This window comes from Mauremys reevesii, linkage group 7 (assembly GCF_016161935.1).
Source record: "Mauremys reevesii isolate NIE-2019 linkage group 7, ASM1616193v1, whole genome shotgun sequence".
Lineage (NCBI taxonomy): Eukaryota > Metazoa > Chordata > Testudines > Geoemydidae > Mauremys > Mauremys reevesii.
In genome coordinates, this window is record NC_052629.1 from 1,649,014 (window position 1) to 1,673,142 (window position 24,129).

Below are 24,129 nucleotides of genomic sequence, written 5' to 3' on the forward strand. Positions count from 1 at the left end.
GCCAGAGGACCAGTGTGACGTTGTGGACCTCGGGGGAATACCCTGCACCCCCATGTTCATCTTCATAATATGATTGTGTGGTGTCCAGTGCAAAGGTTTTCAGGTCGGGTGTCTTCGGAAGGCTTGTGATGCACTGAGCATTGTTGTTATAGTAATTGTTGTTACGGCAATGTGTTAGTAATGTTATAGGTTGTAATTTCATATATAAAGTTACGAGGCTGAAAATATATCCTCCTGGCTTAAAACAAGCCCAGGCAAAACTCTCCAGGAGCAGAGAGGCAGTTCACACCTCATCAGGGCATGTACGGGCAAACCCAGCCCAGCCTCACAGGAACAAAGGACACTGGCCTAGGGCTTGTCTACATTGGCACTTTACAGCGCTGCATCTTTCTTGCTCAAGGGTGTGAAAAAACACCCCCCTGAGGGCAGCAAGTTGCAGAGCTGTAAAGCACCAGTGTAAACAGTGCCCCAGCGCTGGGAGCTACGCCCCTTGTTGAGATGGTTTTTTTAGAGCGCTGGGAGCTGCAACCACACACGGCATGATAAAGCGCTGCCATGGCAGACTAGCCCCTAGGCAGCAACAAAGGATCTGTTGGACTCTGGAGGGAGTCACCCCCCTTCCCTATCGCCTAGAGCTGGAAGGGACCTTGAAAGGTCAGCGAGTCCAGCCCCTGCCTTCACTAGCAGGACCAATTTTTGCCCCAGATCCCTAAGTGGCCTCCTGAAGGATTGAACTCACAACCCTGGGTTTAGCAGGCCAGTGCTCAAACCACTGAGCTATTGGTCAGTTATGGGCTATGATGAGGTGATGCTCACCTGACCCTGAAAGGGGGGCGGGGGCAAAGCCGAGATTGAAGAAAGAACATGATAAAAAGGAGAGACGTTTGCCAGGCTCTTCCTCTCTCTTCCACCTCCATCTACAGACACCACCACCAAGCGACTGAAGCGCTGATCGAAGGGGGGAGCCAGGCTGAAGGGCAACCAGGCAGCCTGTGGTTAGAAACATCTGTTTGTAAGGGCACTGAAAGTGTTAAGAGCAGCTTAGAATGTGTTCTGCTTTTATTTCATTTGACCAAATCGGACTTGTTGTGCTTTGACTTATAATCCCTAAATCTGTCTTTTGTAGTTAATAAATCTGTTTATTTTACCTGAAGCAGTGCATTTGGTATGAAGCCTGTCAGAGCCTCCCCTTGGGATAACAAGCCTGGTACATATCAATTTCTTTGTTAAATTGACGAACTCATATAAGCTTGCAGCGTCCAGCGGGCATAACTGGCCCCTGCAAGACGGAGGTTCCTAGGGTTGTGTCTGGGACCAGAGATATTGGCTAGTGTCACTTGGTTGCAAGTAGCTGGGAGCAGCTTACACGCCAAAGGCTGTGCGTGACCAGCCCAGGGGTGGGGGTTCTCCCAGCAGAGCAGGGTCAGGCTGGCTCCCAGAGTTAAGGGTTGGAGTGACCTAGCAGATCACCGGTCCAGATAACACCAGGGGAATGTCACAGTGGCAGGCTGAGAATGAACGAGGTCAGTCTCTAACTGGATGGGTTATATCAGACTTGGGCAGGTCTACGCATTCAGTCAAATTGAAGGGGTCCAAGCGCCTTTCTTCTGCCTCTCAGGGTTCTGAGCTTCCGTTCAGAACTTGCAGAGTTTTCCTTGGTTTAGTTTCCCAGGTGCAGGAGGCTCGTTACTAAAGGCTGAGAAATAGAAAGCCAGAGGACCAGCTTTGTCGAGAAACAATAATTCTCACGCCCACCAGGCGCCACACTCTGGGCTGGAGGGAAGGGCCCGTTTCCGCTCAGGATTCCTGGAGTTAGGCACCTAAGCCAGATCAGCCCTTTCTGGCAGAACACAACCAACCAGAGTGAAAGAGAGACCATCCCTTTATAACCAGTAGCTGCAGGGTCTTGAAGTCAGCTCTCTCACGCCCCAGGAAAGGGCCCTAACCATCTGGCTATTGAGCATTCTGGGCTGGAGCTCTCCTGTTGACGCTGGTCCACTTTGTGTACGTAATTAAACATTCGTTGGGGGGGAGAGATTGACCCCGTATCCCACGGTCAGGGGACTGACCGCTGGGTGGGGGTAAGCCAGGTTTGAGTCCCTGCTCCAAGTCAGGCAGAGTGGAGATTACAGATCTGGGGGGGTTACATCTGAGGTGAGTGCCCTAACCACTGTACTGTTGACTCAAAGGGGGGAAAATACATGCCTGCTCCCCAGGCTCTCATCCATGCTGTCTTCTGGGGGGGGGTTAGTCCTGCTCAGAGCACACCTATTGTATCAGGCCACAGGTGGGGGAATGTCTGCTTTGAGAATCCCATCATGGCTTAGGCGTGAGCTAGGGCTCCGGGCAGCTCGGCAGCATCAGGACTTAGCTGGCTTTGCTCGTGCCCAGCAGTGGAAACTTAGGCATGTAGGGGACTTTACTGGCAGAAACGTAGGTGCCTGGGAAAAAGAGGGGCCTACAGGTTAAGTGGCAGCAGAGCTGGGGTTTTGTGAATTCCAGTAGTGCCAAAATGTTGGACTTATATGCCTGAGAGGCAGGTAGGTGCCCAAGTCCCTTTGTGAATCTAGCCCTTAGTCTTCAAATGTTCTGAGATCTATTTAAATGCTCTGCCTTTTCTTCCCATTGCCAGTTGGCACCCACAGCATGGTCTTGGCACTACGCCCTACTGGACTTGCCAGCCTTTCCAGAAGTATTTCTCTGTTGCCCACGTCACCCTCCCACGCGTCAAGGCAGGTCCAGACATTCCTCATAAGTTCTCTCTCTCCACCCAGCTGGGCAGAAACTAATGAACTCAATCTGTGCACCCCTGATACCCACTTACCATCAGCCATGGCACCCCATTTAGACCAGCTGCCTACTGAAAAGGCATAGCTGTGGGCTGCTGCTCTCAAGTAGCTGCAGCTGTAGCTGTGCCTAATTGATTTGAATTAACCTGCCTTTGAAGGCAGTGCTGCCTCTTTAAAGCTCTTATGATGCTCTCTTGAGAGAAGAGTTGTCAGCCTTTTAAGGAGGTTTTATGAGGCTTCCTCCTTCTTTTGTTTGGTGGTTTTATTCATTGTGTTCACCTAGAGCAGGAGTGGGCAAACTTACTGACCCTCTGAGCTGCATACAATAATCTTCAGATGTTCGAGAGCCGCAAGACACACACAGCCTGCCCCGTAGGGTGGTGCCTGCTGGGGCGTGGGGCTTCTGCCCCAATGCCCAACTGCTGGTCTAAAGCCCTGAGGCCCCCCTCCCTGCAGTGCAGAAGCCCCTAGTCCCACCACCCCGCTGCAGGGCAGAAGCCCTGAGCTCCCCCCTGCCCAGTCTTGTAAGCAGAGAATAGGAGGGGGGAATACGTGGGGGGCTCTGGGAGCTGCACTTTAACTGTAAAAGAGCCGCATGTGGCTCATGAGCCACAGCTTGGCCATGCCTGGTCTAGAGCATTGGTTCTTCGAGTGATTGCTCACTAGGCGTACGTGTGCCGTGTGCATGGCAGCCGGAAGGTTTTTCCCCTAGCAGTACCCATCGGGTCAGTCCAGGTGCCCCCTGGAGACACACTGCCGAATACAGGGCCCTGCCGACCCACCGCCACCTCAGCTCCTTCTTACTGCCTGTGACGGTTAGCCGGAGCGCTCGTTATCTCTTGCTTCGGCAAGCGCTTCTTTAGCAGTCTTGAACTTTTTCTGTAAATAGTTAGATGGTGTTAGTTGTTGTAGTTTTGGTTTGGGGGTACGCCCCCCCCTCCCCAGGGTTTGAACCCTGTGCAGCATGTGGCAAGTCTATGCCCAGGAATGACCCCCACACTTCCTGCTTGAAGCGTTTGGGGGAGAGCCACCAAAAGGAACGCTGCAAGATCTGCAGGGGATTTTGTCCTAGGACTCAGAAGGAGAGGGATCAGCGCCTCAAGATCCTTCTGATGGAGGCTGCCTTCCGTCCCCACTTGGGCCCTGGGTCAGCTAAGCCGATGCTGAGCACCTCGACGTTGGTGCGCAGTGTGCTGGCACCACCGATACATGAGTTGGCATCGAGGTAGGACTCTTCCAGAGACCCTCGGCACCAGCACAGTTCCCCACATAGGGGATCCATGCAGGGCAGTGGGCAGCACCGTTCGCAATCCTCAGTGCCCCACAAGAAGAGGAGACCTAAAAGGGGCCGCTCCCATGCCCAAACCGGCGCAGAAGTCCGCCGCCGTGAGAACCATGGCAGGCCACGTGAGTTTGAGTCCTCCAGCTAGGGTCCCATCGACTCCTGCCCCAGCACAGGACCAGTTGAGTCTGCGCCCCCAACACTCCCCTCTCCAAGAAGGCTGCGATCTACAGTTACCTTCCACGCTGGAGGTGTTTGAGACTGCCAAGGACCTCATCACCTTCCCGTCACCGCCTTCCCCTCCTAGGCGAGACAGGACACCGAGCTCTGTCTCAGCAGCACCTGTGAGACCCTCAGTGCCATCCAGAGGCAAGCCGTGATTGTACTGCGCCAGTCGCCATCCCCATGGCACCAGTCACTGGTACCATCCACCAGTGGACGGATAGGGGAGCCGCACTGGTCCCCGAGTTCCAGGCACCGCTGGGCACTGCTTCTCCATGGTCATCTTACAGTGAGTCCTCGGAGTCGGAAGTGGAGTTCTATAGGTCCAGGAAAAGCAGGCGGTCCAGGTCTGATAGACACAGGCAGCAGCTTCATCCAGGGCTGGAGCCTGGTCAGTGGCAGGCTCCCACCCAGTGGTCTTTCTGGACCCCCTGGGTGTTCTGCCAGAGCCAGAGGTCCCATTCGAGGTCAGCGTCGGTGGCCTCAGCATCATACGTGCCTCTGACACCTCACCCGGGGCAGGACCAATCATTTGCCATGCCGGGACTGAATGCGCCGGAAGACCAGGCACTGCGGGATCCCCTTGTTGCCGAGGGCAGAGAACAGGACCTGCTCCCATCTAGGCCCTCGTCCTCATCCTCGCCTGATGAGGCGATGGCAGGAATGTTGATGGCCCCGGCTGTGGAGGACAGCAGGGTGGCACAGAACCTGGGGATCCAGGCGGAGGAGGTCGCTGAGACATCAGATTCCGTGGTGGACATTCTCGCCCCCGCTGGTCCCTCCCGTATCACCCTGCCACTTATTAAGACCATACAGGACACCACTAAGACACTGTGGCAGACCCCTGCCTCCTTACCACCCACAGCGAAGAGGAATGAGCGAAAATACTTGGTTTCATAGAATCATAGAATCATAGAATTCAAGATCAGAAGGGACCATTATGATCATCTAGTCTGACCTCCTGCAAGATGCAGGCCACATAAGCCGATCCACCCACTCCTGAACTAATTCTTTCCCTTGACTCTGCTGTTGAATGCTCCAAATCATGATTTAAAGACTTCAAGTAGCAGATAATCCACCAGCAAGCGACCCCTGCCCCATGCTTCGGAGGAAGGCGAAAAACCTCCAGGGCCACTGCCAATCTACCCTGGAGGAAAATTCCTTCCCGACCCCAAATATGGCGATCAGCTGAACCCCGAGCATGTGGGCAAGACTCTCCAGCCAGACCCTCTGGAAAAGGCTAACAATATCCCAACATTGACCCTTTGTACTAATTACCAGTGTGGCACGTTATTGACCTATTGACTAAACCCGTTATCCTATCATACCATCCCCTCCATAAACTTATCCAGCTTAATCTTAAAGTCATGGAGGTCCTTCGCCCCCACTGTTTCCCTCGGTAGGCTGTTCCAGAATTGCACTCCTCTGATGGTTAGAAACCTTCTAATTTCAAGCCTAAATTTCCTGACTGACAATTTATATCCGTTTGTCCTCGTGTCCACATTAGCACTGAGCTGAAATAATTCCTCTCCTTCCCTGGTATTTATCCCTCTGATATATTTAAAGAGTGCAATCATATCTCCTCTTATCCTTCTTTTGGTTAAGGAAAACAAACAGAGTTCCTCAAGTCTCCTTTAAATGCGACAGGCTTTCCATTCCTCGGATCATTCTAGTGGCCCTTCTTTGTACCCGTTCCAGTTTGAATTCATCCTTCTTAAACATGGGAGACCAAAACTGCACACAATACTCCAAATGAGGTCTCACCAACGCCTTATATAATGGGACTAGCACCTCCTTATCTCTACTAGAAATACCTCGCCTAATGCATCCCAAGACCGCATTAGCTTTTTTAACGGCCACATCACATTGCCTACTCATAGTCATCCTACGATCAACCAGGACTCCTAGGTCCTTCTCCTCCTCCGTTACTTCCAACTGGTGCGTCCCCAGCTTATAACTAAAATTCTTGTTAGTCATCCCTAAATGCATAACCTTACACTTCTCATTATTGAATTTCATCCTGTTACTAATACTCCAGTTTACAAGGTCATCCAAATCTCCCTGGAGGATATCCCAATCCTTTTCCGAATTGGCAATACCTCCCAACTTGGTGTCATCCGCAAACTTTATCAGCCCACTCCTACTTTTGGTTCCGAGGTCAGCGATAAATAGATTAAATAAAATCGGACTCAAAACCGAACCTTGAGGAACTCCACTGGTAACCCCTCTCCAACCCGACAGATCACCCTTCAATACGACCCTCTGCAGTCTCCCCTTTAACCAGCTCCTTATCTACCTCTGGATTTTCATTTCGATCCCCATCTTTTCCAATTTAACCAGTAATTCCTCATGCGGTACTGTATCAAACGCCTTACTGAAATCAAGATATATTAGATCCACCGCATTTCCCTTGTCTAAAAAATCTGTTACTTTCTCAAAGAAGGAGATCAGGTTGGTTTGGCACGATCTACCTTTCGTAAAACCATGCTGTAATTTGTCCCAGTTGCCATCGGCCTCAAGGTCCGTAACCACTCTCTCCTTTAAAATTTTTTCCATGACTTTGCATACTACAGATGTTAAACTAACAGGCCTGTAGTTACCTGGGTCACTTTTTTTCCTCTAAGGGGTTCAAGCATTTGTACACCCATCCCTCGCCAGAGTCTCTAGCAGTAGCCGCGGCGAATGAGCGGGAGCCCCAAGGATACCAGGGCCCTTCCACAAAAAAATGGGAGGCTAAAAAGCTGGACCTCTTTAGGAGGAAAATTTATTCCACGGGGGGCTCCAGCTCTGAATTTCTAACCATCAGGCTGTCCTCAGTAGGTATAGCCACAGCTTGTGCGGAGCGATGGTGAAGTTTATGGTGCTTCTCCTGGAGGACTCCAGGGCAGAGTTCTCCTTGGTAGAGGAGGGTAAGCTCATTGCCCGCGCCTTGCTCCAAGCAGCCCTCGATGTGGCTGATTCAGCCACCCACACCATGGCCTCTGGGGTAGCCATGAGGAGGAGCTCCTGGCTGCAAGTCTCAGGGCTCTCATATGAGGTCCAGCAGACTATACAGGACCTCCCCTTTGAGGGCTCGGCCCTCTTTTCAGAAAGACTGACTCTCGGTTTCATAGCCTCAAGGATTCGAGGGCCACCCTTAAGTCCCTGGGCCTGCACGCTCTGGCTACACAATGGAGGCACTTTAAGTCACAACCCCTGCCTTGTTTTTACCACCCACAAAACAGGCAGGATTTTTCTCAGCGGCATAATAGAAACAACAGAAAGAGGCCTCCCCTTTCATCAGCTCTGGGCAGGCAAAACATCCTCAGGCCAGAAGCAGAACTTCTGAAGGTGCGCCCGGGGGCGACACACCAGTCTGGACTCTGGGTCCATTCCCCCCTTACCTTTTTGTGCCGACTGTCCTGCGTGGGCGCAGATTACATCGGATCACTGGGTACTCCGCACAGTAGAAAGGGGATACTCCCTCCAGTTCTCCTCCCTCCCTTCCACCCCTCTTCAGGGACCCTTCTCACGCACAACTCCTCACGCAGGAGGTGCACATTCCTAGCGCTGGGGACAGTGGAAGAGGTTCCTCAGGAGCTGAAGGGCAGGGACTTCTATTCCCAGTATTTCCTAATACCGAAAGCCAAATGTGGCCTCAGGCCCATCCTAGACCTGCAAGAGCTCAACAAGTTCATAAAGAAACTGAAGTTCTGCATGGTCTCTTTAGCCTCCATTATCCCTTGGATCTGGGGCACTGGTACGCCACCCTTGACTTGAAGGATGCTTACTTTCAGATTTCAGTATTTCCATCCCACAGGAGGTACCTCAGGTTCGTGGTGAACCACAGTCATTATCAGTTCACAGTCCTTCCATTCAGCCTGTCAGCAGCTCCTTGAATGTTTACTAAGTGTATGGCAGTTGTGGCTGTGTTCTTACACTAGCATCAGGTGCAGGTGTTCCCGTACCTCGATGACTGGCTAATCAACGGCGGCTCCAGGGCGCAAGTGGAGGTGCAAGTGAGCTTCATAAGGGCTACTTTTGACAACCTGGGCCTTCTACTGAATGTACAGAAGTCAACCGTACCCCCCCGTTCAGTGGACGGAGTTCATAGGGGCAGTATTGGACTCTACACAGGCGAGGGCATACCTCCCGGAGTCGCGTTTCCGGTCCCTGTGTGACATCATACGAAGTCTCAGGCAGTTCCCTACCATCACAGCAAGGAATTGCCTAAAGCTTCTGGACCACTTAGCTGCTTATACCTATGTAGTATTGTAACGGGTCCAACTCACCCCTGCGTTGCCTCCTGCTGGTGACTCTGGGGAATTAGCTCTTTCCAGCATTTGGAGCGCCCTCTGCAGGCCGGTGATCCCCCTGTCATCTCCTGGCCCCCGTGTCCCTCCCAGGACCCCGGTGCCCCTTTAACCTTTAACTGGGTTTCCCCTTCCCAGGGGAACCCCCACCAAACTGTTGCCGGCTCAAAGAGCCCGAGGCGGAGCAACAGCAGGGTTCGTTGCCCGGTGTGCGTCGCACTAATTATCACACCAGGGTGGAGAAGCAAAACCAGGTTTATTTGAGCCCAAAAAGGTGCCAGGGAGAAAAGCATTCTCAAATCCTGCACACAGATACAAAACAGCTCTCTCTCTTTTTATACATGATTTCAACTAAGCATTCCCATTACTCCTCACACTCCTCCTCTCCCCCCACCTTTCATTCCCATGCAGCAAATACACTTTGCAATAGCAATCACATGAAGCAGTTAAGTCATACTTGGCAAAAAACCACCTTAGCTCGTTAGCAACTCTTCTGTGATCAGTTATCTGTACTTTCCCACCGTGGGGGCTACCTTCTCATGCATATAACTTTAATTACAGCACCTGCTTTCCGCCTATCTTATTTAGTATTGGCTACATCTAGTATTAAGCAACCTTGCCACTGCCAGTAATTAGCACATAACACAAAAGGTTACAAAAGTTTAGCAAGGCTAACAAAAGCACTTTACATAAAGGTACTTTGGGTCACATAGGCCCAAAGCCATCCTCCCGAGTTACCTAGATTTATGCCTAGTGACACCAACACTACTATCCCCACTTCGCCTCAGTAGTGGCTATTGCCCAGTCTCTATCTAGCCCCCATTCGCTGGGGCAGACTGCAGTAGCCAGCACTCATCATCGGCAAAGGGGGTTTGGACTTGCTGCCTTGGCCTACCCCTAGGTTGCCCCCTGCAACTCCCCAGTACCTTTTGCCCTATGCTAGGCCACAGCCTGGAGTTTTCTAGGCTGGAGCTTCCCCAGCTCCTCAGCCTTTCCCCAGCCCTGCTTCACCCTAGGTACCTTGTCACAGTTCCCTGCAGCCAGGCCCATCTCCCTCTAGAAACAGAGAGAGACTGTCTGGGCTTCTGGCTCACAGCCTTTATAAGGGCCAGCTGTGGCCTGATTGGGGTGTGGCCCAGCTGCAGCCACTTCCCCCAATCAGCCCAGCTTGAGAGCAGCAGCTCTCAAACCCTGCCAGGCCGCTTTTAAACCCCTTCAAACCAGGAGCAGGGGTCCACCCTGCTACAAGTATAGCACGCCAGACTGAGACTCTGACCTCTTCAGGCATGGCTGGCTTCAGTGTATCGGCCTATTCAGGACAGTCTAGACAAAATCGTCACTTTACCTCGACCGGTCCTCAAGTCCCTCCTAGCCTTCTCTCACTGTGACAGTCTGAGGCCCTGTTTAGGCATATTGAAATCAGGCAATCTGGGGCTGCTAGGAAGGTGAGCCGATCTATCACCTCCAGAGAAAGGGAAGAGCCTAGAAGATGTAAAAGGAAACTTAGTTTAATAGCATCCTGTCTGGTAAGAACTCACTTATCAATAGCTGGGATGTGAAATCCTCATCTCTGTGTTGTTCTATCACTGCAGTCTCACTTCCCTATTGGTTGGCTGTATAATCTCGTCTGGTTCTCTGTGTGTTTCTGTCTGCTGTGTAATTAATTTTGTTGGGTGTAAACCAGTTAAGGTGGTGGGGTATAATTGGTTAAATAACCATGTTACAGTATGTTAGGATTGGTTAGTTAAATTTCAGTAAAATGATTGGTGAAGGTATAGCTAAGCAGAATTCAACTTTTACTATATAGTCTGCAGTCAGTCAGGAAGTAAGGCGGGTGGGTTGGGAACAGGGACTGGGGGTGGGGGAATTGGGATCATGTTTTGCTAAAGGGGGAAATGGGAACAGGAACAGGGACACAGGCAAGGCTCTGTGGTGTCAGAGCTGGGAAGGGGACACTAAGGAAGGAAACTGGAATCATGCTCGCTGGAAGTTCACCCCAATAAACATCGAATTGTTTGCGCCTTTGGACTTCGGGTATTGCTGCTCTCTGCTCACGCGAGAAGGCCCAGGGAAGTGAGAGGGTGAAGGAATAAGCCCCCTAACATGGAGCAGCCCGGCCCCAGCCCGCTCCACTTTGCCACCTCCCAGCCGCAGCGCTCCGCTTCCTGCCGCAGGTGAGTGCGAGGAGGTTGGGGAAAGGACGCCCCCCGTACTCACCTGCAGCGGGAAGTGGAGCATCCCGGCTGGGAACTGGCGAGTGGAGCTGGCTGGGGCTGGGCTGCTCCGCTTCTCGCCGCAGGTGAGTGTGGGGAGGTTGGGGAAAGGACGCCCCCCGTACTCACCTGCAGCGGGAAGCGGAGCATCACGGCTGGGAGCTGGCGGAGTGGAGCTGGCTGGGGCTGGGCTGCTCCGCTTCCCGCTGCAGGTGAATGTGGGGAGGTTGGGGAAAGGACGCCCCCCGTACTCACCTGCAGCGGGAAGTGGAGCATCCCGGCTGGGAGCTGGCAGAGTGGAGCTGGCTGGGGCTGGGCTGCTCCGCTTCCCGCCGCAGGTGAATGTGGGGAGGTTGGGGAAAGGACGCCCCCCGTACTCACCTGCGGTGGGAAGCAGAGCGCTGCGGCTGGGAGCTGGTGGAGTGGAGCTGGCTGGGGCTGGGCTGCTCCGCTTCCACCGCTGCTGGTGAGTGTGTGGGGGATCCCTTCCCCCAAGCCCCCTCCCCTGAGTGACATGGTTGGGGCTGGGGCGAGGGAAGCAGAGTGGGCTGCTACCAGCTCCCTGCTAATTCCCAGGGCCACTCTGGGACTGCGGGGTCCCCAAAGGTGTCTCCCCACAGCTCCTGCCTCCCAGACCCTGGGGGGGGAGCCCCTGACTGCCCCCGAGACTCTCTGCCCCTTATCCAACCCCCTGGCCCCGGCCTGGCACCCTTAACATGCTGCTCAGAGCAGGGTATCAGAGCTTTACCGTGTTGTATGCGAACCCGCGTTATAGCGGGTAGAGGTGTAATTAGGCTCCTAACTCAGGGCTGGCGGGAGGCATTTACCTCTGCTTGGGATTCACAGCTGTGAATTTGCCTTCATTTCTTACCCCTCATCAGGGGCAAATCTATCAGGCTGATGACTGACAACATGGCCTGCATGTTCTGTATCCCTGTGCACCAAAGCAATAATGTTGTGAATCTGGTGTATAGCCCATCAGATCCAAATTTCAGCCATCTACCTCCCTGGCGTTCAGAGCCCCCCAGCCGATACTCTCAGCAGGCGCTTCTCCCAGGATTACGAATGGGAGCTAGACTCTCAGATTCTCCATGGTATGTTCCAAAATTGGGGATTTCTAAAAATGAACTTCTGCTCTAAAGCTCCACGTGGAATTGGAGGGGAAGCTGTGTCTTGTTAACTTCCCGCTCCACTAGGGAGCCTGCTCCCAATGGGTCTGGGCTGTAGCTAGCACATCTTGTAAGGCTGAAGTGTCCCTGCCCTGACATGGCTTTTCTTACGGGGGTTCAGTAATGTGGTTTATTTAGCACATTGGTGAGAATTAATCTGCAGTTGCATTGCTATAAACAGCAAATTGATGAAAGCCCCTTGGAGCACGGCCATTGCAAGGTAAAAGCATTGGTTTGGGGTGCTTGTGATGTCAGAGCAGTAGGGTTCTCCTCTGACCTTTACCCCAACTCTCCTGGTCACTGATTTCCCAGCAACAGAACCCCCTGCTGGAAATCCTGGTCTCACAGTAGGAAAATGCCTGCTAAGCTCTGTGGCTCCTGCACCCAGAGGTGCCAGGCCTGAGTTGCTCCTGTCCCATGTGTGCTGACTGGATCGCTTTGTTCCCCAGATAAAGGGGTGGTGTTTGGCTCCCCGCTGACCGAGGAGGGCATCGCCCAGGTCTCGCAGCTCATCGAATACTTGCACAAGCGTAAGTGACTCTCAGCTCTCTTGCCAGCTTGCCATTCCCAGGGCTCCAAACCTGAGTGTTTTGCTTGGATTGTGTGCTGGTGCTGTGACCCAGAGTCACCTGTGGCAGCTCCTAGCCCTTCTATCACCTCTCTGATTTTGCAGGCATTCCTTCTGCCAGAGCCGTAGGGCACATGCTGGGCCTTGGGGTTGTAGATAGCCTGCTGAGTAAGGTTTTCTCTATGGGATCCCGTGCAGGTGGCTAGAAGGGAGATTGGGAGAGGGCTCCTTGTGTCAAAGGTCGGGAGCCCCCTCCTCACGATGAGTGATCTCTCTCTACTCCCTGCCGAGCAGATCTGCGAATGGAGGGCTTGTTTCGAGTGCCAGGGAACAGTCTCAGGCAGCAGATCCTGAAGGATGCTCTGAACAGCGGGGCCGATATTGACCTGGAATCGGGCGAGTTTCACTCCAACGATGTGGCCTCTCTGCTGAAGATGTTCCTGGGTGAATTACCTGAGCCCCTGCTGACACACAAGCACTTCCAAGCCCACCTCAAAATTGCAGGTGAGTAGGCAACAGGGCAGTGATAGACACAAGGGATGGGAGCTGAGCGAGCCTCCTCGAGGGCAGCTTATGTCAACTGGCCACACACTGGGATGTTCGTCTCTTTCGGGACCTGGGTCTTGTGACAGGGGAGGGACCCAAAAGGTGAATGACCCTGAGGATGTTTTTCTTGTGTACGTTTCAGCCCTGGGGGCAGGAGTTAACCTTACCCACCTGGGGGAGGTGGAGGGTTCCCGGGGGTGATGGAGCCAGGGTAGGCATGTCTGGAGAAGTACAATGTATGGGGGGGAGGGTTGGGTAACTGGCCAGTATGGACCTAGCTTCCTGGTTACGGAGACCTGAGGGGCTCCAGGTGGCTTCAGCTCCTGCGCCCTCTGGCTTGCAGGCCTGATGCAGTTTGATGACAAGGGGAACAAGACCAGCACGCCGGATAAGGAGCGGCAGATCGAAGCCCTGCAGCTGCTCTTCCTGATCCTCCCCCCGCCCAATCGCAACCTGCTCAAGCTGCTGCTGGACCTGCTCTACCAAACGGCCAAGAAACAGGACAAGAACAAGATGTCTGCCCACAACCTGGCTCTCATGTTTGCACCCCACATCCTGTGGCCCAGAAATGTAAGCAACGCGTCGCAGCAGCTGGGTTATACTGCAGGGCAGAACAGTGGGACTGGGGCCGTGGGCCAGGACAGGAGGGTGCTGGCCAGGCTGAGTGGGGAACACAGGAGTGGGAGAGGGTGGGGCTGACAGTCAAGATTCAGGGGCCTTGGCAGAGCTGTGTTGGGGGAGGCTGCTGCCTGCCATAGGAGTGCCAGCCGTGTATATTGCTTCCTCTTTTTCAATGCATCTGAAAAGTGACCAAACTCCTGCTGTTTCTAAGAATTGCCTTGTGAGCGATGCACGTGGCCTGGGGGACGCACCGCAGCCCTTTCTCTGCAGGCCACCCGAGCCTGCTGCTAAACGTCTGCTCTGAGGTGCAGGTGCTGAGAGCTTGGGCTGTCCTGGCGCAGGCTGTGGATCTGTGCAGCCTGCCTATGGGCGTGCTGTGTGTCCAGTGCAATAGAGGCCTGAGCAGAGGGACAGGAACTCCCCGGGGAGTCGGGCAGCACACCCAGCCTCCTCCCCTTCTGATGCTCGTGCTTGGCCTTCGTCCCTTCCCCAGGTGACAGCAAACGACCTGCAGGAGAATATCACAAAGCTGAATGACGGCGTGGCCTTCATGATCAAACACTCGCAGAAGCTCTTCAAGGTCAGTGCGCCCCATGGGGGCCTCGTACCCCTGCTCTCCCTTCCTGGAGGGGCTCACAGGGTGCTGCGGCTGGCTGGTGGCACTGCCTGAGAAGTGCCACGCCAGTGACCCAGCAGAAGCGAAGGGCACAGGTCTGCGATGCCTGAACTTGGCCTCTTCCTCCTTTGGCTGGTTGACAGCACCCTCTGCAGGCCAGTTCAGGCACTGGCTTTGGCAGGCTCCAAAGCATGTTTGTTTCATAGGGGACGTTCACAAGGGCCATTTCTGGGGAACTGAGGGTCCCTATGTGCAGGAGAACATCTCCTGGGGCTCTCCCGTGGTGAGTGCTGATAGGAGTTGAATCTGTGTGCAAGTGGGATGCCCTCGGTCTCATAGATATTCGTGCACATGGCGAAGCCTCTCCCAGGGCTGGGGCTGAGCTGGTATGCTGTGACCAGAGGAGAGGCCCAGCACTGCACACTCCAGGTGCAGGGTGGGTTGGTGGGACATTGCTGAGGGGCTCTCTGCCCCAGTCCAGGGCCTCTCGGGGAGGACAGAGTTCATTTGCAGGGTAGCCTGCGTCTTGGCCATCCAGCACGCTCGCCAGTCATGCTAAGGGTCTCCAAGGCCTGGAGCTGCCGTTTTCAGGAAAGCAGTTCTCAGCATGCCCGTTTTCTCTCTGCAAGGCCTCACCGTCTCTAGATGAGCATTTCCTCCTCTCTTAGTCAGGCTCCGGCTCGGGGTCCGCGGCTGGCTGAATTGTTTGCAAATGGAGAAAGCACTTAGACCCTTTTCAGGATATGTTGGGCTGGTTGTACTCTCTCTGTTCCACTGGGCTTGGTTTCGTGTCTCAGCAGAAACTCATTGTACCACAATCACTGTCACTGCATTGGCCAGAGAAAAGCGCTTGTGAAGCCACCGGCTCCTTGAGTGCAGAGGGGCTGGTGGGGTGTGCAGTGTGGTTCAGGGCCCATGGGAAATGCCAGCTCTCATCTGTGCTCACTGGCTGCCTTCCCTCCCTGCCCAGGCTCCGGCATACATTCGCGAATGTGCCAGGCTGCACTACCTGGGGTCCCGAGTGCACGCGTCAAAGGTGAGGACAGCAGATGAGTGGCTGCCCACGGGGAAGGGGCAGGTGCTGGGAGGAAGGTGTGTCACTCTGGTGCTGTTCGGAGGGTTTTACAAGTGAGAGAAGCTGAAAACTGAAACAGTGCCAAGAACAGGCTCTGCCCAGAGACCGGAGGGGGAGCCGCCATGGGACCATGACTCAGGATCACCCGGATGATGGCACTGGAGGGAGGAGCTGGAGCATGGACACCATGGCAGTCCCCAGGTCTAACACCAGGCCTATTCTCTGTCCCCAGGCACAGTACGTGTAGTGACTAGATACTTCTTGGCTGGGCTGCCGCGTTCAAATCGACCTGAGCCATTCACATTAGCCACTGCAGTCAGGCTGTTCTTGATCTGGGGGCTGCACAAGCTGCCGCAGCAAGGGGGGGCTTGGAGATCAGACCCTCCACTAGATGGGGAAAGAGAATTTCTCCCCTCGCTCTCCAGCAAGCCAGCTCTTCCCCGTGATGCACTGGAGGGAACACTGCACCAAGCCCTTGTCAGCCTGGGGGAGCTGCTACCCTGTGGTGTCCGGTCACCTTCTCACTGCTGCCCCCGCCCCCATGGGTTTGTTAGGGGACTGTTGCTGCACAACAATGGGTCTTGCACGGGAGCTGGCACAGCTGTTCCTGCGGGCCCCGAGACGCAATGGCTGGTTTGGGTTTTGTAACGAGTCACGTCACTCCTGGCATTGCCAGCATGCCCACCCTGTGGAGTGCAGCAGGCTGGCACTAGGGCAGGGAGTGACATGGGAACATGAACGTGCCCCTCTGAACTTTCCCAGGACGACCTGGATTTGCTGACATCTGCCGGGTCCAAGGAACTCCAGCCCCTGAAGTCTCAGAAGCGGAGCAGGCTGGATCCGTCCCACCGGGAGGAGACACAGCAGCACACGGAGGAGGCGCTGAAGGAGCTCTTCCACCACATCCACAGCATGCCAGACTCTGCTAAGAAGAAAAAGCTCATCCGGCAGGTAGTGTTCAGGGAGCAGGGGCTAGTCCGAGGGAGCACGCCACTGGCTGCAGGCTCCCAGAGGCAGGGCTCGCCCACAAAGCCACCCACAGATCCTGAGCACGTGTGGGGGTTGGGGTGCTGTGCCCTGGAGCTGAGCCGGGTAGCTGGCGGGGGTGACTGGAAGATAGCGGAGTTGTTGGTTTAACACCTAACATGGTGCCCTGCGTGTTCTCTCTAGTTCCATAAGCATCCCGGCACTCTCACTCCTGGGCCCGATGCGCCGACACCCCCGGTACAGAGGCGCACCCGCTCCCGCTCCTTCAGCGGCCTCATTAAGGTAACTGCAGCTCCCCTCAGAAGCTGTCTGCCGAAGCCCCCTGCTCATGTGCAGTGGTCAGAAGAGTAAACCAAGCGTTGAGGTGCCTGAGGAAAAGGGTAGAGAACAAAATGGAGACTATTCCAAACCTCTGCATCAGCCCCGGGCCGGCCACTCTGCTCCGGAACAGGCGACAAGCTCTGGAGGGACTGGAAAGCCTGGGACAGTTTGCTGGAGGCGGGGCCGGGAGAGGGATATGAAATACTGGATGGTGCAGAGAAAACAGACTGTGCTCTAGTTACCCTGCATAACGGCAGAGCAGTGATATTGGAGACAACCCATGTAAATCATAGAGTTAGAGGGGGCTGCAAGGATCATCTAGTTCAGTGTTTCTCAACCTTTTTGATACCAGGGATTGGCTTGCTGCCTTCCTAACCTGTGACAGGGAGATCTCAGGGACCGGCGCCGGTCCACAGACTGGTCGTTGAGAAACACTGAGTTAGTCTAACCCCTAGCTGAGATTCAAGATTTGTTGTGTCTAACCCATCCCAGAGAGATGGCTATCTAGCCTCCTTTTGAAAACCTCCGACGAAGCGGCTTCTACGACCTCCCTAGGCAGGCTGTGCCATTGGTCTACTGCTCTTATAGTTAAGAAGTTTTTTCTGAGCTCTAATTTAAATGTAAAACTGCTAAGACCTTTCTACACCATGCATAACAAGTTGGGGAACTCACTGCCCCAGGCTGTCGTAGCTAGTAAGATATGGGGTTAGCTGCTTCTCCAATGCAGGTACATTAGAAAGGGTAACAATAGTATCAGTGTGAGGATAGAAACATCCTGCACCAGGGCATGAGGCAGCCACCACCTGACAGCTGGGGAAAGAAACTTCCCTCCTGGTGGGTAAGTCCCCAGTTCCCTCGGGGGAGTTTCACACCTTCCTCTGGACAGCTTGTGTCAGCCACTGTCAGAGGCAGGATATCGGGCTAAATGGGCCCATTCTGGTCTCAGGCTCAGTGTTTGTGCCCATGCAAAGTGAAGTGAGTGTCTTTCATCCTTCTGCGACGCAGCCGTCTGATGGCTGCAAGCCAGTGGTGGAAGACAGACCTGTTAGCCCTAGAATGATAAAGACCCTTTTCCCTACCAGTTGAGAAGGGGTTACCTCAGGTCAGTTCAGGACACCTGAGTCCAAGTCAGGGCTGCTGGAGAGAGAGGGAGAGGAGAGCTGAAGGACTGACACCCCGGGGCCTACAACAGGACAACACCCCCCAGCCAGGGGGCAGGGGAAGGTTTGAGTTTGGGAATTGGTTTCTCTTTGTTTGGTGGAGGAGCACTTCTAGGGCCTGCCCCGAGGCCTACCTCCAAAATCCTGATAAGTAAACCCAGCGGGGGAGAGAAACACTGTCTGGAGTGTGGCTGCTTTACCCCAGGCTCTGCCACGGCCAGAGGGGGAAGTGCTGGGAGGAGGTGCCCTGCCACACCTTCCTCTGAGCAAACCTTGTTGGGTTGGATTTCAGGTTGGTCCTGTTTGCGGGGAATCCTTTGCTTCTTTTCCCAACATCCAGCTGCTGGCCACGTGAGGCTGTGACTTCAGCCCAGAATCCTCATCCTGTCCCGGCGCTCCCTTCCCCCATTAAGGCCTCTCTCCGCACTTACCAACAGCCCTCTCTTCTTTCTAACTCAGCGGAGGATGCTGGGGAACCCACTGATCTTGGAAAGGAAAAGCAGGGACTCCACACCGGAATCGGAGGGAGCCAGCAAAGAGAACCTCCACCTGGTAAGAGCTGTGCCTGGGGCTGCGTGTGCTTCCTGGAGGGGAGGTGGTACATGGGACTTCGCTTCTCCGGGGGAGTGTTGGCTGCGCTCTGCTGGAGTCTGGGCCTGTGGCTGATCTGTCTGCAATCAGACACAAGGCCAGAAGATGCCATTCTGAGGAATGGAGACAGCCCTGGAGTTCAGTGCTGGTTCTCGCCTGGGCGGTGCTCCTCTGGCTCCAGTCGTGCTGTGGGAGTTCTCTCCTGGCTTCTCTGCCCTCCAGTTTATGCCATTATATCAGCCTCACTCTCTCACTCCTCCTGAAGCTGCTTCTCCCACTTCCCCTGGATCTTTGCCATGGCGCTCTCTGAGGGACTGAGCTGAAGAGTCATGTTAGGAGCACAGGACCTCCTGGCCATGGAGTCCAGTCCCTGATATCGCAGGGAAGCCCTGACAGATTGTCCCTGTCATTGACTTATCAAGCTCCATCTTCAAACTAGTAGGTTGTTTGCTCCACTGCTCCTACTGGGAGGCTGCTCCAGATGGCTTCCCTGTGAGGGTTAGAAACCACCTTCTCATTTCCAGCCTTAGCTCCATTTGTTCTGGTGCCAGCAGCGTCCTTTAGCTGCAGCAGCTCTTCTCCCACCCAGGGTATTTATGGAGAGCAACTGATCCCCTCTCAGCCTGCACTGTGCTAGGCTGAACAAGCCACCGTCTTCCAGTCTCCTCTCGGAAGTTCGCTCTCCGTTCCCCTGATCATCCTAGGAGCCCTTCTCTGCACCGTTCCAATTTGAATTCAGATTATTTTCATATTGACCTCCAGACCAGCCCTGCATCTTTCCTCTCACTCCGTCAGTGCCAGGCCCAGGTCAGTTTGGTGGGTTAATCTAGACTAACCAGCAGCTAAAGGCAAAGGCATCTGCTCCCTGTAGAGGAGATCATTGTCCTTTGTGCGGTAACACCATGTCCAGTGCCCGTCGGGGTGAATTTGGACTTGGGTAAGAGACTAGCCATGTACTTAGCATGGTCTGCCTGCAAGGAAGATCTTGGAGTGTCAGTTCCTCCCCCAGCCAGTCCCTGCTTCCTCTGACCCTTCTGCCTCTGCCTCACTATTTAAACCGTGTCCAGTTACAGAGACTGCCTGATTCTCCAGCAAGTCACGGCACCCGAGCAAAGCTGAAATTGTCTGAGGGCAGGAAAGAGGTGAGAAATTCTGCACACACCAGGTACCATACACACATGTTGTCCTCCACACCACTCCAGCACGTGTAAACCCCTGCAGCCCATTGCAAGTCTGTGCCTGCCTTCATCTTGACTATGGACATGAGGCCTGCAGGATGACAGATCCCAGCATGCAATGCTCCATCTCCAGTTAAGTGGCCTGGATCATTGCGTACTGGAAGCTGCAGTGCCCTGGGGCTTTCTCTCTGAATTAAAGATGAGGGTTGCTGCAGTCTGCTGGGTGTGCTTGGCCCCTTTGGAAGTCAGGGCGGGACTGTCTCACGCTGGGCTTCCAAACGTTGTCACCCAGAATGAGTGGGGAGGATTGAACACATTGACTAGGTGCAGCTGGTGTGGTTAAAGTCGGGGCCTGGTTAAAAGCCCCCTGGGAAGGGAGTTCATCCCAGCTCCCAGTGCTGAATGCAAGCCCCAGCCAGGCGCTTCCCAGGAGGGGGCTGTCAGAAAGCACACACTGTCTGAAACGTGCTGGGCTGGCAGCGGGTGTCAGAGGGAGGCGCAGAGTGACCCGCAGCAGCAGCATGGTGGTGGTAGAGATGGGGCCTGCTAGGAGATGGGTGCTGGCTTGGCGGGTCCTAGGGGAGGAGAAAGGAGGATGACCAGTCACTAACCCTGTAGGGATTGTTCATACAGTGTGCAGCTTGCAGGAGACCCTGAATAGCTGAGAGACCCACCCCTGGGGCTGCCCTGAGACCTGGGCTTGTGGGGAGAGAAACACGACCTCTTCACGCTCAGTTCTACTCAGCGTTTTGGGCGTATTAACCGCTGTAATTCCTCTGGCCTAGGACTCCCGTAAACATCTGCAGGCCCTTGCGCCTTCCACCAAGGAGTCAACCCTCTGAGCAGCCAGGCACCAGCCCGTGTGTGTGGCAGACGTCTGGACTTGTAAGCTGTGAATAATGCCTGCTGCATCTCCAGCTGGGAGAGGACTGAGTGCCGCAGCCTCCGGTGATCCCTCTAACCCAGCTCACGGTCTTGGCTTGCAACGGGGCCTGCTGCAAGCATAGTGAGGACTCTGACTTCCTTATGTTAATATGGGCAAACCACTATCCAAGCAAGCACCTGCAGGGTGGCTGACCCTGGGTCTGAGGAAGGGCCGGAGAGCCCGTTGGAAGAAGGCAGGAGCTTTGTATTCACTGGTTTTGTTCAGTGCTCCGGGTTCTCGCTCTCTGAGCTTTTAACACATTTGTCTTGTTTTTACCCCCTGCCTCCCATCAACAACGAGAACGGTCAGCCGCTTCCCGGCAGCTAACTCTGTCTGACTAGCTCTTGTGCAGTGCTCTCTCCGTGGGGTATTGATGAGTGGGGAGGATGGCTGCAGTATCACAAATCCCCAACCCCAGGGGTCACTTCTGCCTTCCTGACAGGCTGCATGCTGGCTTGGCCATGTCAGCCCCTGGGCAGCTCCGGGGATGGGGGAATGGCCGTGGGAGGAGGGGAATTGGGGGGTGATTCTTCATGTCAAATGGCGAAGAAGCAGATTCCAGAATAAACTCTCGTCATCTTGATGTTAACAGAGCCCCTTAGCCGCAGTCCCTGCTACTTACAGGCTAGTCTGTAGAAAGCACACAGTGAAACCAGCCTCGGGAACAGACTGCCTGGTCTCTAACTAAAGGTCAGACATAATTATAGAGGGAACCTTGAGGATACTTTATGTGCTTGTTTAAGCAAGGGCCGTGTCTCGTGCCGGGGAGGTGCTGGAAGGCAGGTTGCACTGCGTCTGGAGTGGATTGTGTTTCCATGTACCTGTCACCTCCCTTTGCTGTGCTTCCTCTCCCATCACGGCTGATTGCCAAGACTTGAGGCATTGGAAGGTCTGTCTCCTTTCTAATCAGCCGCCGGCTGCCTGACGCATTCAGCAGTGCTGCAGCACCATGCTTGTCACCTCCTGGTTGTTTCCATGGTCGAGGTCTCTGGAGGACAAGTAGGGGACAGCTAATGGCCTTTCACAGTTTCTATCGAGTGGGTGCTGAGCCAGGCAGAAGCTCTCGAATGTGAAAGGGGATGTGGGGGGGCAGACAGGTTGTCTGGGGCTAACATGGCAATGTGACCTCAGAAGCACGTGGCCATGGCAGCCAGGCAGAGTCCACAGGGGCGAGAGTGTTGCTCGGTGGGTGCTGGAAGCTGGCGGCAGCTTTCCAAGTGATGGCTGGAGGTAGGTTTGCCAGGCCCAGTGCCCCGGGATACATACCTCCCTCTGGCAGTGGCACCGAAGACTGGCCTGCAGGCTGTGTATTGTAACCAAATGCTGATCACATACACCTTTAAGACTGGCAGGGACTTCAGACTGCCTGAACAGTCAGTTAGCAAGCTGTACCCTGAGACTGGATCTCGGCTCAGAGCTGCAGAACCGGGATGAAATCACCTAGACGCAGAATAAGCCCCCGTCCGTCACAGCTGGTCACTGGCAGCTGTCTGGCTCATTAAGCTGAAGTGCTCTGCTAAGCCGATACCTCAGGAGCACTGTGTTATACGGAGATACACAAGCTCACCACTGTGAAGTAAAGATTTAATCAGAGGGGGAGCCAGCTAAACACTTCTCAGCCCTCCTAGATGGAGCAAATAATCACTGAAATCCAATTAGAATTGTCTCCTAATCGTCAAGAGCCAGCAGGGGTAGGGCTCCATCCATGGCAGATTCTCCATGTCTGAGGAGTGGTGACATCAGGAGTGAACAGACCCGAGCAGGGATGTGAGCCCAGCTCTAGGCAAGGGGCAGAGCTGTGCGTGCAGGTCCCTAACCCCTGTTTGTCCAGCGTCAGAGAAGCAGCGTGACCCAGTGGGCAGGTGGGGGACTGTCCAGGGTTCCGTTCCTGGCACTGCCCAGGACACCACGCACAGGGGCAGAGGTGGGTATGGCCAGACCCCCAGTCCCCTCTTTGGATTCCTAAACCTGCCAACGGAGTCAATTGGAGATGCTGGAGTTGTGTGTTAATCTAAAATAACCTGCCCCCCCCCCCTTAATGGAGCAGTGAGTCACTTTATTCATAAAGGTTCAAAACTGCTTCATGTTCACAGGCAGCTCCAAGGGGCCTCAGCTAGCTGGGGCTGCTTGCCATTGCTCTGGGGGCCAGGCTGGCCCCAGCCCTCCCCTTGGCTGCCTCTGCCCTTGCCACCACTCCCACCCCAGGACGGTATTTGGAACAGCTCGGTCCCACGAAGGTGTTTCTCGACCAGCGTTCTGGCCGGGGAGAGGGAGGAAGGACACAGGTTGTGTGTTCAGTGCAGGGCCCACCAGCACGTGGACCCGGGGCTCGCATTGCAGCCAGGCAGTGCTGGGGTAAATGGGCCCCGTACAGACCCCCTCCAGGAACTTCTACCCTCTGCTTCCCAAAGATGGCTCCTAGGCTAACTGTTGGCCTGTGTGTTTAAAAACAGGCCCCCATGACTTTATCCGTGTATTGGAAATCGAACTCCCGTCGCAGTGTTAACCCTGACGCATTTTGATTTCAAAGTGACGATTTTATGCCACAAAGAGACGTTTTTAATAAAAATACAGATTTAGCTGCTGATGCTGCAAACACCTACGCCCATGCTTCCGCTTACACAGCCGAGCTGGGGCATTGAAGTCAATGGGGCTAGGCCTCAGGAAAGTTACAGGAATTGCGGCCTTAATTTCCACTATTTTGCTTTCTGCCAATAGTAGTTTTGTACATTCAGATGAGATACCCAGCCCGTCCTTGCACTGAGGGGAAAACCCCACAGCATTTATCATTTACTTCATAATACATTTTAATCTACATTTTTAACAGCACAAATTGTCAAATTAGTTTTACGAAACCTCAGCCTCATTTAAATCAATGATTTAAATTGCCTTGAATCACTTCACCCTGGTTTCAATTTGACGTGTGGTTTTCATTTAATCTCTTCTATGGTCATGTGGTGTTGCTGGGAGCTGTCAGACAGCTGCCGTGTTTCACCCCTGCACTGGCTGCATTGCGTTGACTGGAGACAGGATTATATCTATAAAATCATCTTCACAGCGTAGTTTGCCTGAAACAAGTGATAATTTTGGCTGGGCGAATAAATGACCAGTTTTGTTTTGTTTTTTTCTCATCCCCTCGGTAATGGGCATTAGATTTGGTGCTGGGGCTGCTAAATTGTGTATGAAGATAGATGCAGACAGCTCTGGGCTGTGTTCTCATGGAATTCGGGGCCTCGTCTGGGATTCCGATGTCTGGCTGGCAGCTCGCCTGCGGGGCCCCATCTCTGAGGCTGCATCGGCCTCCACCCTGCTTTGATCCTCTCTTAGCTGGAGGAAGATGTTCAGGGAGTTTAATTCCGGGGCTAATCTCTGTGAGGAGGCCAGATGGAAGCTGTGCCCAGCTCTATGCTCAGCCGGTGCTGGGCTCAAGGGTGGCACCTCTCAGCAGGAACTTCCCAGGGGCTGATTTTAGTGCAAACCATTCATGTCAAATGCAGACTGGGGAGCAGTGTGGGCTGCGACGCTCTGTTCCCCCGTAGCCAGCCAGTCAGTGCTTCCTTCTCCCAGATGCTCG

The 24,129-nt window shown here is 54.2% G+C and overlaps 1 protein-coding gene across 4 annotated transcripts in view; it reads left to right on the top strand.

Moving 5' to 3' along the window:
* Positions 1–20,882, top strand: part of ARHGAP19 (Rho GTPase activating protein 19) — a 49,285-nt gene extending 28,403 nt beyond the window's left edge. For 3 of the 4 annotated variants that reach the window (XM_039482786.1, XM_039482784.1, XM_039482783.1), the window contains 10 exons: positions 12,417–12,497; positions 12,830–13,039; positions 13,425–13,651; positions 14,196–14,282; positions 15,289–15,354; positions 16,156–16,344; positions 16,564–16,662; positions 18,321–18,413; positions 19,520–19,594; positions 20,416–20,882. In XM_039482786.1, coding sequence (XP_039338720.1) covers positions 12,417–12,497; positions 12,830–13,039; positions 13,425–13,651; positions 14,196–14,282; positions 15,289–15,354; positions 16,156–16,344; positions 16,564–16,662; positions 18,321–18,413; positions 19,520–19,594; positions 20,416–20,472 — 1,184 coding nt within the window. In that variant the 3' untranslated portion in view covers positions 20,473–20,882. The remainder of the gene's footprint in view (positions 1–12,416; positions 12,498–12,829; positions 13,040–13,424; positions 13,652–14,195; positions 14,283–15,288; positions 15,355–16,155; positions 16,345–16,563; positions 16,663–18,320; positions 18,414–19,519; positions 19,595–20,415) is intronic. The other variant, XM_039482785.1, reaches the window with a different exon arrangement.
* The last annotated feature ends 3,247 nt before the right edge of the window (positions 20,883–24,129 follow it).